Source organism: Clinocottus analis, unplaced genomic scaffold (genome assembly GCF_023055335.1).
Source record: "Clinocottus analis isolate CAN_PGR_092001 unplaced genomic scaffold, fCliAna1.0.p SCAF_20, whole genome shotgun sequence".
NCBI classification, from domain to species: Eukaryota; Metazoa; Chordata; class Actinopteri; order Perciformes; family Cottidae; genus Clinocottus; species Clinocottus analis.
The window spans coordinates 15830595-15844403 of record NW_027175932.1 but is presented as its reverse complement, the minus strand read 5'-3'; the positions used below and the strand labels follow the sequence as shown (position 1 = coordinate 15844403).

The window sequence follows — 13809 nt, the reverse complement described above, 5'->3', positions numbered from 1 at the left end:
ATACATTAGAGAGGGAATTATGAGCTGATTAACTGCTAACACTAGCTCTAAGAAGCTAATGCCAAGATGTATTTATTTTATACATAATGCTTACATGCTTAAATAACAGGTCGACATCTGTTATTCACCGCAGTGATGCTCATAGAAGTTGTCCGTTCCACTCACTAGTTGCCATATTTCAAAGTTAGATTTTTTTTAAAGACAAATCTATTCTATATGTTTAAAATCCATAAAAAGATCTGCATGGCAACTCGTGACAGCAAATGTTTTCTTCATCTTCAAACAGTCCTGCTCTTCCTGAAAAAGCGGTGCCATACTATAACTATGTGAAGCTACTCCTGAGCTATTGGTGTCGTTAAGCCCAAATCTTAACGACAACAGAGAAGCAAAAACAACACAAAAATGTATTATAAACTCCAAAATAGCATACACGTGGAACTGTCTGGGTCGTGACACATTTTTAAGCGTAAAAAGAGGCAATCTGGAAGATTCCCAGTGAAATAAATGTCTGGTAAAACAGGCGGATTCATCCCACCGATGGACGCGTTGCAGTTGCTCCATCGTTGACACTCAGAGGTCTAAAGACCTGAAGCTCATGGAAACAACCAGACTGCTCCAGCTCTTTTGTTTTCTCTCAAACAGAAATTATACATCAACCTGCCACTTCAAAAGGTCAGAGGTCAGAGGCAGAAGCGTCCTGGACAAGAGAGAGCTGTGGACAGAAGGAGCTCTAATGGTGACCAGGCGCTACCTGTGCGGCTCTCTTACCGTAGGTAGTCTCTCCGGCACAGGATGAGGTTGGCTTTGGTGTAGAGCGTGGAGCCCACCTCGCCCAGCCGGCAGTCGCAGCAGGCGCACTTGAGGCAGTCCTCGTGCCAGTACTTATCCAGGGCCTTCAGCAGGTAGCGGTCCTTGATCTTCCGGTTGCAGCCGGCACAGCCTTTTGGCTTGGTGTCCGGCTGGACGGAGAGCATTTGTATACCTGGAGAAGCACAGAGACAGAGAGAGAGACAGAGAGAGAGGTTCAGACACAATCACTGACTGACAATGAGGAAAAGGTTTCGATGAAGAAAACAAACACCAGACAGGACGAAGCTCAAAGGATCAAGCTGACTGGGATGTGATTCAACATGGGGAAGACCAAAGGTTTGAGGTCGTAAGAAAAGTGAAACCACAGACAGAGAAGGGGGACATGTTCTCGTAGTGCCCTTTGGCCTTTGAGCGGCAGCATGAATATATAAACAACAATAAGCATTGATTGATTGATTGAGTGTCAAGAAGCACAGACTTTCACCTGGAGACGTTATTAGCTCTTACACACCTTTTTGCAAACAAAAACACAAATTATAATGTCAAACTGTGGCTCTAGATCTAGGTCACATGGAAGGCTGGACCAGTCCACCAGCACCAGCACTAGCAGCAGCACTAGCAGCACGAGCAGCAGCACTAGCAGCACCAGCACCAGCAGCAGCACTAGCAGCACCAGCACTAGAAGCACGAGCAGCAGCACTAGCACCACCAGCACTTGCAGCAGCACTAGCAGCAGCACTAGCAGCACCAGCACTAGCAGCACCAGCGCTAGAAGCTCTAGCAGCAGCACTAGCAGCAGCACTAGCTGCAGCACTAGCAGCAGCACTAGCAGCACTTGCAGTAGCACTAGCAGCAGCACTAGCGGCAGCACTAGCAGCACCAGCACTAGAAGCACTCGCAGCAGCACTAGCAGCAGCACTCGCGGCAGCACTAGCAGCAGCACTAGCAGCAGCATTAGCAGCAGCACTAGCAGCAGCACTAGCAGCACTTGCAGCAGCACTAGCGGCAGCACTAGCAGCAGCACTAGCAGCACCAGCACTAGAAGCACTAGCAGCAGCACTAGCAGCAGCACTAGCAGCAGCACTAGCGGCAGCACTAGTAGCACTAGCAGCAGCACTAGCAGCAGCCCACAGACACAAAGTCGCACATTTCTGTTAGGACACTTGTTTTTTATATGACCTCCTCTGTGTGAAAAGGGGCGTGGCTACAGGCAAGAGCTTTGCAGCAGCCTGCATTGTTTGGCCTGAGCTGACCGAGGAGAGCCTTTGTTGGCCCATAGGAGGAGAGGGGGAGGAGCTGGGGGGGGGGCTTCACCAGCTGGAATTAGTATTCTCCTACCATTCCCTGAAGAGAGGCACACCCCCACTCCTCTTTGTGTCCAATTCAACACACGCACACACACACACACACACACACACACACACACACACACACACACACACACACACACACACACACACACACACTTTCGGCTAAAAGAGTAGAAACTCTCTGTGACTCTGACCCCTGAAGGCTCTACAGCTGTCAGTGAGGGGCCACCACGGGACCGGGTGTTCTGACACACCGGGTGCTCTAACACGGGACCGGGTGCTCTGACACGGGACCGGGTGTTCTGACACGGGACCGGGTGCTCTGACACGGGACCAGGTGTTCTGACACGGGACCGGGTGCTCTGACACAGGACCGGGTGCTCTAACACGGGACCGGGTGCTCTGACACAGGACCGGGTGCTCTAACACGGGACCGGGTGTTCTGACACGGGACCGGGTGCTCTGACACAGGACCGGGTGCTCTGTGGATCTGCTCCAGCAGCTTTCTGCTCTTCCTATTTCAGTGTTGTAAATAAACACAGCTACAGCTGGAGGAGGAACGTGCACGTGTGTACTGAACTAAAGGCTCCCAGCATGCAACACACTGCTCTGACTAAATGACTCTACAGTACACTACAGATCACGTGTCCTTCGCAGCCTCAGGCTACACGTGTTCAGAGACATCATCCCATCAAACAGGTCGCACTGAGCGCTCCTTCATTGTTAATTGGCTGGATGTGTGGCGCGGGGGCGCGCGGGGGCGCGCGGCCGGCTGCGTCCGTTCAGCGGCATTGATCCTTCCGGGGCCTCGTTAACACTACAAAGTGCCGCTGCTCATTACCAAAGCAAAGGACCAAGACCTGTCTTCTCTTCTCTTCTAATGTGCACTCAGCCAGGGGAAAGAGTGAGGAAGAAGAGGAAGAAGAGGAAGAAGAAGAGAAGTGCTGAACAAAAGCCTCGTTTCTTCTCATGAAAGAACAACAGCTGCCCGAGCCTCATCGTGTCTCTCTCTCTCTCTCTCTCTCTCTCTCTCTCTCTCTCTCTCTCTCTCTCTCTCTCTCTCTCTCTCTCTCTCTCTCTCGGCCACATGTTTCCTCCTCCAGCCGGATGCAGGTGATGGAGATGTATTTCCGTCCCCGCCGCTGACATTTCATCCCATCAGTTTAATTACTGTTGCCATGGCAGCGCAGCGCCGATAAAAGGCCAATGAGGGATTGAACGCAGAGACTCGATTCGCCACGCGGCTTTGAGCCTCTGGAGCCGATGCGCGCGCAGCAACGCCGCGACACCGGAGCACGTCCCCGTGATGTCCTGATGAAAAGGTTATCAGCGGGACGGCACGGAGAGAGGCTGCGACTCACAGCGCCGCGGAGCGCTAACACACACACACACACACACACACACACACACACACACACACACACACACACCAACGCACTAAACGCACACGCGCGCGGGCGCGAGCAATGTGTCTTTTTTCACACACAAGCCGAAGCGCAAAGTGAGCGTTCTTACCGAAACTTTTCTCCCTTTTCTGCATTTGTTGAACCCGCTGAGGCGCCTCATGCAACACCGCAACACCCGCAACACCCGCAACACCGCAACACCGCAACACCGCGCCGCGCTGGTCCGGAGAGCAGCTGTCTGCAGCCGGCTGGGAGAGCGCTTTGTTCGGGAGGGAACGATCCAGCACGGCGACCAGCGAGGAATGGGAAGAAAGGAGGCGGCGGGGAGGAGGGAGAGAGAGCGAGGGGGGAGGGCGCGAGGGGGAGGAGGAAGAGGAGGAGGAGGAGGAGGAGGGGGGATGTAATGAGGAGCGCGAGCGAGCTTGTTCGCCGCCGTCGGGTCGTCTCGCGCCGTGAGAGCGGTTCTGTTGTTTTTACATCGCGGGATAGAAGCGGAGAACTGGGTGACAGAGACCCGAACCCCGCAGCCCCTCTAGCCCCGCAGCCCCTCTAGCCCCGCAGCCCCTCTAGCGCTGCTGCTGCTTCGCTAATCAGCGCGTGCACGTCGCCCCGTGCACACGCAGAATGGCTCCCCCGGTCCGCGCTCCCCTTCTTTCCAACATGAACCTGGTCCTCCCCGACCTCCTGCTTTCCACCAGCCGGCTTGCTCACAGCCCTGCTGGACCCTGTTGGACCCTGCTGGACCCTGCTGGACCCTGCTGGACCCTGCAGCTGCTGATGGACAACACGGAACTCACCTGTCTCAACAAGTTAAGCAGAACCGGAGAGAACTCAGCTACGGGTCTTCCTCTGGTCCTATGAACCTCCTCTGGTCCTCCTCTGGTCCGATGAACCTCCTCTGGTCCTCCTCTGGTCCTATGAACCTCCTCTGGTCCTATTCTTGACCAGACCACAACAACCAAAAGTAAAAAGTTCACCAAACTGGCATCGCGCGCTGCTTCAGGACTCCACGTGGACGGGAGTGATCCGGTCTACAGGTGTTCGGTGAGTGCGCGTGAGCAGCGCGTAGGTTCCCGCTGCATCAGCAAGAGTCGAGCTCTAATATCTCCCCCAAAACCCGATCCCTCAGCGGAGAAACGTTCCAGCGTCCGACCGGATCCTCACTGCTCCAGCTCTCTATATGACGGGGCGGCAGGCACCGCGCGCGCCCCCGGAACGCGCGCGGTGCGCCCCCCCGCCCCCCACCCCTCCAACGCCCTTCAATCTGGGAGTCGCGGGTGCGCGCGGCGCTCATTATATTAGAGACAGGAGCGCGCACAGAGCGGTCCGGACGTCAGGACAAGTTGCTCTTTCATTTAACTTGGACTCGCAGCGTGCTGCGTTCAGGGACACGTCATTAGCGGACTTACACAGAGCGGAGTCCTGCTCACGCGCGTCCTCGCGCCCCGGTGGCAGCTCAGAGTTTTAACAACAGCAGTGTCACGCGCACACAGAACACGCGCACTGTGTTACGCTTAACTGTCGGGTTTACAAGGAGCCCTTTAACGCACCTCAAAACAACTATTGCGCCTTCAGTGAGTTGAAGAACGCAGCATGACAATATGACAGCACCACTGCGCGTGCGTCATGTGAGGTCCCGGTGACGTCTCCCCCTCTCTACGGCCTTTATTTGAATGGTTCCGGTAATTAGAGGACTGTGCCTTATCCTCTGTGCCTTGTTGTTGCATACTTGGGACAACGCCGAGGCCCACGTGTCAGGCACGTAACCTCTCTCTCTCTCTCTCTCTCTCTCTCTCTCTCTCTCTCTCTCTCTCTCTCTCTCTCACACTCACACTCACACACACACACACACACACACACACACACACACACACACACACACACACACACACTGTTGCATACATACGCGCCATGCAGTGGTCCAACACGCGGCCTTGACAAGTGTAAGTTAGTCCCTGAACTATTCTGTTAGGGAGGAGGAGGAGGAGGAGGAAGAGGAGGAGGAGGAGGAGGAGGAGGAGGAGGAGGAGGAGGGGATACAAGTCAATAGTTGGCATGCGGCTCCAGCCTAAAACGCAGCGATAATGAGATGGGTCATAAAATGCTCTCCGCGCCATTATGAGTGATGAGATGCATTAAAGCTGACAGGGTATTACCTGCAGTAATTAGGTTTTGTCATGGATTGAATTATTTCAAGGCGGCCTATCTCGGTAATCATGCAATTTTCTGCAAAGCGCGCGTGTCTGTAGGGTGTGCATGAGTGTGTGTGTGCGTGTGCGTGTGTGTGTGTGTGTGTGTGTGTGTGGGCTGTGCGTGAAACCGCCTGCCACCTCTCTCCCGGTCCCCTTCCGATCGGTTATTCATCCTCCCGCGGGTATGAATGGGAGATGGAGAGGAAGAGAAGGAGGAAGAGGAGGAGGAGAAGAAGGAGGGAGACCGAAAGAAACGCGCACCTGTCTATAACCGTCATACGTGCGCGCGCAAACGGACAGAAAGCAGGAGACGCGTGTTCCGTTACCTGACCTCACGCGCCTCAAGATGAAGGAATAAAATGAAAAACAACAGGAAGCAGACAGCGGCGGCTTCGTTTAACCACACACACACACACACACACACACACACACACACACACACACACACACACACACACACACACACACACACACACACACACACACACACCGGCTGATGAAGCTGCTCGTTTATGTCTCGCCGACACTTTGCGCGTGGCCGTCGCTCCGCGTGGAGCGTCGGCAGCGCGGGAACTCCCAGCGGAACCGAGCACGTACCGTTGACACGTCCAGCAGAGGTGCCCGACTACAGGACGCTCGTCTCCCTCGTCCTCTGGACTTCCTCCTCCAAAGTGTCCGGCAACTTTTTCCCTCGGAGCTCGCGCCACTCCGCGCGGTCTCAAGAAAACTTGGCGACAGGATCTCGAGCCGGAAACTCTGCTCGCACCAGCGGCTCAGCGCGAACCGGACCCGCTCACAGGTCCTCTCTCTCTCTCTCTCTCTCTCTCTCTCTCTCTCTCTCTCTCTCTCTCTCTCTCTCTCTCTCTCTCTCTCTCTGCTCCTCACTGCCTGGTGTCTCTGGTAGAAGAAGAAGGAGAGGACCCTCCTCTCTATTTATCCTGGGCAGGTCCCCCGTCAGCAGCACACTCCAGCTCATCCAGAAGCTGACATCCCGTTAGGGAGGCAGGCATGTTGCTCTAATGGACCTCATTAAGCTCTACTTACAGATGTTCTCTTAACATAATTGATCTGCAGCGAGTTGAGAGGACGGCAACCTATTCCCCAGCCCCCAATTATGGCCCGGTAATTAGATCCCCAACCTCCACTTCTCCACATTCACCCTTCTAACATTCCGAAATATCAAAGTATCTCTTTCTCTCAAAGCCACCGCCTCCCCCACCTCTCCTCTCCCCCCATGCCTCCCCCCTCCCCCCTCCTCCCTCACCCCCTCTCCCCTCCTCCCTCACCCCATCCCCCCTCCTCCCTCACCCCACACCTCCCTCCCTCACCTCAAGCCTCCCCCTCACCTCACCCCACGCCTCCCCCCAGCCCCTCCCTCACCCCACGCCTCCCCCCAGCCCCTCCCTCACCCCACGCCTCCCCCCAGCCCCTCCCTCACCCCACACCTCCCCCCTCCCCCCACAAGACAGGATTGACAGTCAGATCTGCTAACCTTTGTAGTGCAGCCAGACTTAGCAGAGCACTCACTCCAATTGACAGAGCTCACTCTTCTATTCCTCCTTCCTCTCTCCTTGCCTTTTCTCACCCTGGAGAGAGAGAGAGAGAGAGAGAGAGAGAGAGAGAGAGAGAGAGAGAGAGAGAGAGAGAGAGAGAGAGAGAGAGGGGAAAGGTAAGTTATCAATTTCCATAAAGTAAAGGGTTATAATGATAATATCTGTCAGGGGAGGATCTTTTCCTCTTAAATAATTCCTCTGATGGGGGGGGGGGTAACAGCTTCTGTAATGTCAATCAGTGCCACTCCTCTCGCCGTCTAATGAGCCAGAGCTGAAACAGAAAGCACTTGGGAAATGGAAATGTGGCTTCTGCATGTTACAAAGAAGAAGACCATTTTCACAGTGACGTAGAAAAGAAAAGGAGTTGTGACGCGTAGTGATTCCTGAGCAGGCCGCTGATGGCCCTCTGGTGCATTATGGGTAACTTTATGTGGCACCACAGCAGGCCTCTCTGTCACGTGGATGCTGTCAGAAGACTCGTCCTGTACAAAGCACAATATGTACAATGGAAGAAGTTTCTGTAGTTTTCCCATTAATATTACTGTATACTGGCCGTATGCTTAATGTAGAAGTTATGTACAGCAGATATGCAATGCATCATGGTCAAAATGCATTCCCTGGTAAATTACTATGAATGATTGCTGCTGTGAATCACAATACAGTAATATACAGTATATTTATATGAATCACAATACAGTAATATATATTTATGTAAATCACAATACAGTAATATACAGTATATTTATATGAATCACAATACAGTAATATATATTTATATGAATCACAATACAGTAATATATATTTATGTGAATCACAATCCAGTAATATATATTTATGTAAATCACAATACAGTAATATATATTTATGTGAATCACAATCCAGTAATATATATTTATGTAAATCACAATCCAGTAATATATATTTATATGAATCACAATCCAGTAAATTGGTATGGTGACGTCTCTCTTGAGCAACGCAGCAGTGTGTGTTAGCAGGTGTCAGTTTGTGTTAACAGAGGACAAAGCCACATGTTAAACCCGTCGTTCGTTACACAATCCATGACAGGAACTACAACGTTGCGTGCTGATAGATAAAGTCAGTCATGGACATTTCATTGTTTGAAATTTTACTTTTTCCAGTTCAAATTGTTTTTATACATTTCTTTATTTTGATGTCCAATTACTTTATGTAAAACATGTTTAAATTGTCAGAGTAACTTGAAGGAAGAGGAACATGTCCATGAAAAAGTGTTGTGGCTTTCAAAGATTTTTTTTTACAAACTAAAAACAAAATGTGTTTTTAAAATGTTCTTCTTTGGTGTAGTACAGGAAGAAAAAGTACAATTACTTGTAAATTAATCTAGTTTAGTTACTTCCACCATTAATTTTCATAGCAACAGAGAGATAACAGAACAAATTAAAACAGTGTGTGTGTCTTGGTGTGTGTGTGTGTGTGTGTGTGTGTGTGTGTGTGTGTGTGTGTTTGTGAGAGTGTGTGTGTCGGATATTGTAGCGAAGTCATTCTGTATTTAAAATACTTAAAATACTTTCACCATGAATCAAAACAGTTCACTTATCAAGCTCCGTTTTGTTGGATTTAACACGACCGTCCTCTCTCCAGCTGGAGACTGATCTTGTTTGCAGGAATACATTCCATCATCTGCACAGGAGGCGGTTCACACCAGAAATATTTCAAAAGTTTTATATATATATATATATATATACAATTTATATATATATGTATATATATATATATACATATATATATAAATATATATATAAATATATATATATGTGTATATATATATATATATTTTTTTTTTCATTTTTTATAATTAAAAGTGACATCTTTTTTATTATTAAGTTTGTTTTTTTTCACAACTACAGTACATGAAATATAATTATGTTGGCCTATGAGCTGCTTCAGGCCTCTTTATGGCTTCTACCTGTTCAACAGTATTTCTTATTTAATCACATGTCACCTGTCTTCCTCTGTGGAAGAGCAGCCTGGTTAAAATGCATGGAAGAGCCTTCTGGAGACCGAGACGTGTGATTGGTCACAGGGCCATGTGACCATTAACATGCGCTCTGATTGGTCAGTGAAGCTAGCGTTTCACCAAGAAGTTAGAAGCTGATTATGTTACTGTTTTATACATTTACAGTTGTATTTAATCCTACACAAGCCACAGCGCTGTTGCTGCTGCACCTGGGGGTGCTGTTGCTGCTGCACCTGGGGGTGCTGTTGCTGCTGCACCTGGGGGTGCTGTTGCTTTTGCACCAGCACCCCCAGCGCGGTGAGAGTTTGCTGCCGACGCAGCTCTGCAATGTCATGTCTGCACTGTGCAGAGTCAGTGTCGCGGTTTTGTTGAATAGATTTGGACAACGGGCATTGTTGTTGACCTGACAGGCTGGCTCTCCCTTGCTGTGCTGGCCCTCCACATGACAAGAAAGGAGACTCCGTGAGCCAGGTGCGAGGTGCGCGCCACACCTCACTGTTATTGCGCAACGGCGTTTCAGATCCCTCTGACTCGCGCATGCGTTAGACTCCTTGGTCCGTGTTTAAAGACGGGTCGGGTGGGTTGCCGACATCGCCGCAGACCGCTGACGCCCTTTACGTGGCCGGTCCCCGCCCTGGAGACACAACGTGGCACTAAGGAGAGAGTTTGCCGCTGGACAGTCGCGTTGAAGCAGAGGATGTGTCCCTCAAGCCCGGCGAAGGCCAGCACAGCAGGGGGAGAGCACAACCCGTCAGGTCAACAAAACCACCACACTGACCCCGCACAGCGCAGACAAGACATGCAGCACAGCTGCAGCGGCAGCGAGCTCTCCCTGCACCAAGGAGAGGTCGCAGGGGGAAGCATCAGCACCCCGAGGTGCAGCAGTAACTACAGCACATAACATAATCAGCTTCTAACTCCGAGGTGAGATGGTTGCTTTACTGACCAATCACACGTCTAGGCTCTTACAAAGAGGAAGACAGGTGACATGTGATTGGATAAAAAATAGTATATATTTTTTAAATGATGAAATATAACTTTGTGATTCTGTTTTAGCCTTCAGAGGCTCAGAAGGCTCTGACTGCCCACCACCGATATTTATTTATAATCAATCAAGTGGTTGTGACTCATTGTTCTCCCTTTTGTGTGTGTGTGACTGTAAATATATGTGTGTGTGTATAAATGTGTGTGTGTGTGATGACGCCCTGTGTGTGTGTGAGTGTATGTGTGTGTGTGTGTGTGAGTGTGTGTATGTGTGTGTGTGTGTGTATGTGTGTGTGTGATTGTGTGATTGTGTGTGTGTGTGTGATTGTGTGTATGTGTGTGTATGTATGTGTGTGTGTGATGACGCCCTGTGTGTATGTGTGTGTGTGTGTGTGTGTGTGTGTGTGTATGTGATTGTGTGATTGTGTGTGTGTGTGTGTGTGTGTGTGTGTGAGTGTGTATGTGTGTATGTGTGTGTGTGTGATTGTGTGTGTGTGTGATGACGCCCTGTGTGTGTATGTGTGTGTGTGTGATTGTGTGATTGTGTGTGTGACTGAAAATATATGTGTATGTGTGTATAAATGTGTGTGTGTGATGACGCCCTGTGTGTGTGTGTGTGTGTGTGTGTGTATGTGTGTATGTGATTGTGTGAGTGTGTGTGTGTATGTGATTGTGTGTGTGTGTGATTGTGTGTATGTATGTGTGTGTGTGTGTGTGATTGTGTGTATGTGTGTGTAAGTGTGTGTGTGTGTGTGAGTGTGTGTGTGTGTGTGAGTGTGTGTGTGTGTGTGTGATTGTGTGTGTGTGTGTGAGTGTGTGTGTGTGAGTGTGTGTGTGTGTGTGTGTGTGTGATTGTGTGTGTGTGTGATTGTGTGTGTGATTGTGTGTGTGTGTGTGAGTGTGTGTGTGTGTGTGTGTGTTGGTGTGTGTGTTGTTGTGTGTGTGTGTGTTGTTGTGTGTGTGTGTGTGTGATTGTGTGTGTGTGTGTGTGTGTGAGTGTGTGAGTGTGTGTGTGTGTGTGTGTGTGTGTGTGTGTGTGTGTGTGTGTGTGTGTGTGTGTGTTGTTGTGTGTGTGTGTGTGTGTGTGTGTGTGATTGTGTGTGTGAGTGTGTGTGTGTGTGTGTGTTGGTGTGTGTGTTGTTGTGTGTGTGTGTGTTGTTGTGTGTGTGTGTGTGTGTGTGTGTGTGTGTGTGTGTGTGTGATTGTGTGTGTGTGTGTGAGTGTGTGTGAGTGTGTGTGTGTGTGTGTGTGTGTGTGTGTGTGTGAGTGTGTGTGTGTGTGTGTGTGTGTGTGTGTGTGATTGTGTGTGTGTGTGTGTGTGTGTGTGTGTGTGTGTGTGTGTGTGTGTGTGTGTGTGTGTGTTGGTGTGTGTGTTGTTGTGTGTGTGTGTGTGTGAGTGTGTGTGTGAGTGTGTGTGTGTGTGTGTGTGTTCCATGTGGAGCATGACTGTGTTGCTTCTCGTCGGGTCAGTGTGACATACAGTTCTTCTCTGTTGGTGAACTCGTAGTTTCCATGTTCTTGGCGTGCTGCTCGTCTACATTTCATTGTTCTCCAGTTCAACCTGCACATGTAAAAGTCATGACGGCAGTGACCGGTGAGCTCTGGGAGAAGCCCCCACACAGCAGGTGTTTGGAGCAGCTGAAAGCAGCTGTGGCCGCAGCAGTGTTGCTGTCACGCTGTCAGGATTACCAGATGTGAGGCTTTGTCCCATCAGCAGCGTTTCAGGTGTGGTCCTTCAGAGAGCAGCTCCTCACTGAGGGCGTTGACATTTACTAGAGGACACTCAGCACCTCGCTGCTGTCATCCTCGCCTGGTGGAGCCCTCACAGGCCGGCCAGGAGCTTAAGGATTGGAGAGTGCACTCTGGTCCTCCAGCCCCTCACACACACACACACACACACACACACACACACACACACACACACACACTTCTCCCCCAGGGGATAAGCCAGGGGACTGTCTCCACTAACGACCAGAGCCTCTCCTTAAAGTCACACTCAGTAATTGCTGCCAGTATACGACCTTCAAGTGGGGTCAAGGGATACGTAATTTTAATGACAACTTTTCCTCTCCCCCGCAGGCCAATTTTGTCTTTTGGCAGGAAGAGAAGTGGCAGAGCTAAGTTCCAGAGTCATCTTTCCACAAAAAAAGAAATCTGGAGAATCACCTTCGGTAATGGGTCAGAAGGGAGCCGTCTGAAGCTAAAGAATCGCTGGGCCAAAGAGTATTGACCCTTCTTATAACTCCACTGAGAGTTAATGGAGATTACTTAATGCCAGCGCCTATTCATTTAGTCAGAATATAAAACCAGGACCGCAGCAGTCAAAGAGCTGGACTTTGGTGATCGGCCGGCGCCGCTCCGTCTGACTGAAGATGGAAACAGTAATCAGTGAGAAGCTTCTGGACTCACCGACGTGACGTGTGCAACTTCCTGTTCCCACACAGATCAAAGATCCGATGCGCCATTGTGAATGTAATACTTTATGCTGGAAGCCAATCCACATGTGAGCAGGGGCGGAGCAAGACGAGGTTAACGTCGGGGGCTCGACCCGACCCTGGTGGGGGAGGGGGACCATTTAACAGGATAGCTCATGGAGGAACTGTCCAGCCTCCGTCCTGTTGGCTTTCTTTTTGTTCTCCAACTTCTCCATCATTCTGAAACAGAACACATGTTGGGGACGACTCCACATGTTATTATTCATTTCATGAAAACAACACACAGAGCGGGCAGGGATACACAACATTACTTTTTGTGATAGTATGCCGAATGTAGAGGACTATAATCTGGTGGCTCCAACTGCAGACGGAGGAGCCCAAACACTGCAGAGTGAGCGCGGTGTCAATCCTCACAGCTGGATATCAGACCAACAGGAGAGCATTTACTCTGCAGTATTACATCTCTGTTGGGAATAGCATTGGACAATGTCGTCGTGGACATTGATGGCAGTCTTTCCCCAGCGATAGATCCTTTGCTCCATCAGGTTCCTGTCAGAGCGACTGAGGGCATAAAGTATGTTAAAGTCAGAAAAGAAACTTGAGAAAACATCGGGGAGCCGGCCCAGCACCCCAGTGCTTTGCTGACCAGCTCCCCGAGGCTGCAGTCCCAGAGGAAGACTTTCTAATCGGGTCAAACATTTCCCTGAAAGCACATGACACTCCATTAATGACGTCCTCATCCTTCATAGGATATAAACGTATGGTGACGTCACCATGACAGTCCTCCTGCACGATGCACAGGTACAGGATCGTCCCGCTGGCAGCATCACACAGATTCAACATGCCTGTCCATCTTAAAGGCATTAAAAAGGTGTTATGATGCACAGGGGCGATGTGCATGTGAAGAAGTTTCTGTGGTTCCACTCCGGTCTTGCTGATGTGTCTCGTGTGATTGTGGCGTGACAGCGTGGAGCATCAGTCCAATTAGAGGCTGCAGATGGAGGCGATACCTGCTGCCTGCAGGTGGCTGTGAGAGTCACCGGAGATGAAGGAAGGCCAGCAGGACGGGACGCTCATCCAGCTCCTTCTGTGGCATTCATGTAGGAAGCACAATGCGACTGTT

At 50.3% G+C, this 13809-nt stretch overlaps 1 protein-coding gene across 3 annotated transcripts in view; it reads right to left on the bottom strand.

The window, feature by feature from the left end:
* The window catches only part of lmo3 (LIM domain only 3), a 45897-nt gene extending 39319 nt beyond the window's left edge, over positions 1-6578 (bottom strand). Inside the window, exons 1-2 of one of the 3 annotated variants that reach the window (XM_068586757.1) lie at positions 6316-6578; positions 769-982 (exon numbers count right to left, since the gene is read on the bottom strand). In XM_068586757.1, coding sequence (XP_068442858.1) covers positions 769-974 — 206 coding nt within the window. In that variant the 5' untranslated portion in view covers positions 975-982; positions 6316-6578. Of the gene's footprint in view, positions 1-768; positions 983-3635; positions 3815-4323; positions 4686-6315 lie in introns of those variants that run through there. The other 2 variants (XM_068586756.1, XM_068586758.1) reach the window with 2 other exon arrangements.
* Positions 6579-13809: the final 7231 nt, after the last annotated feature.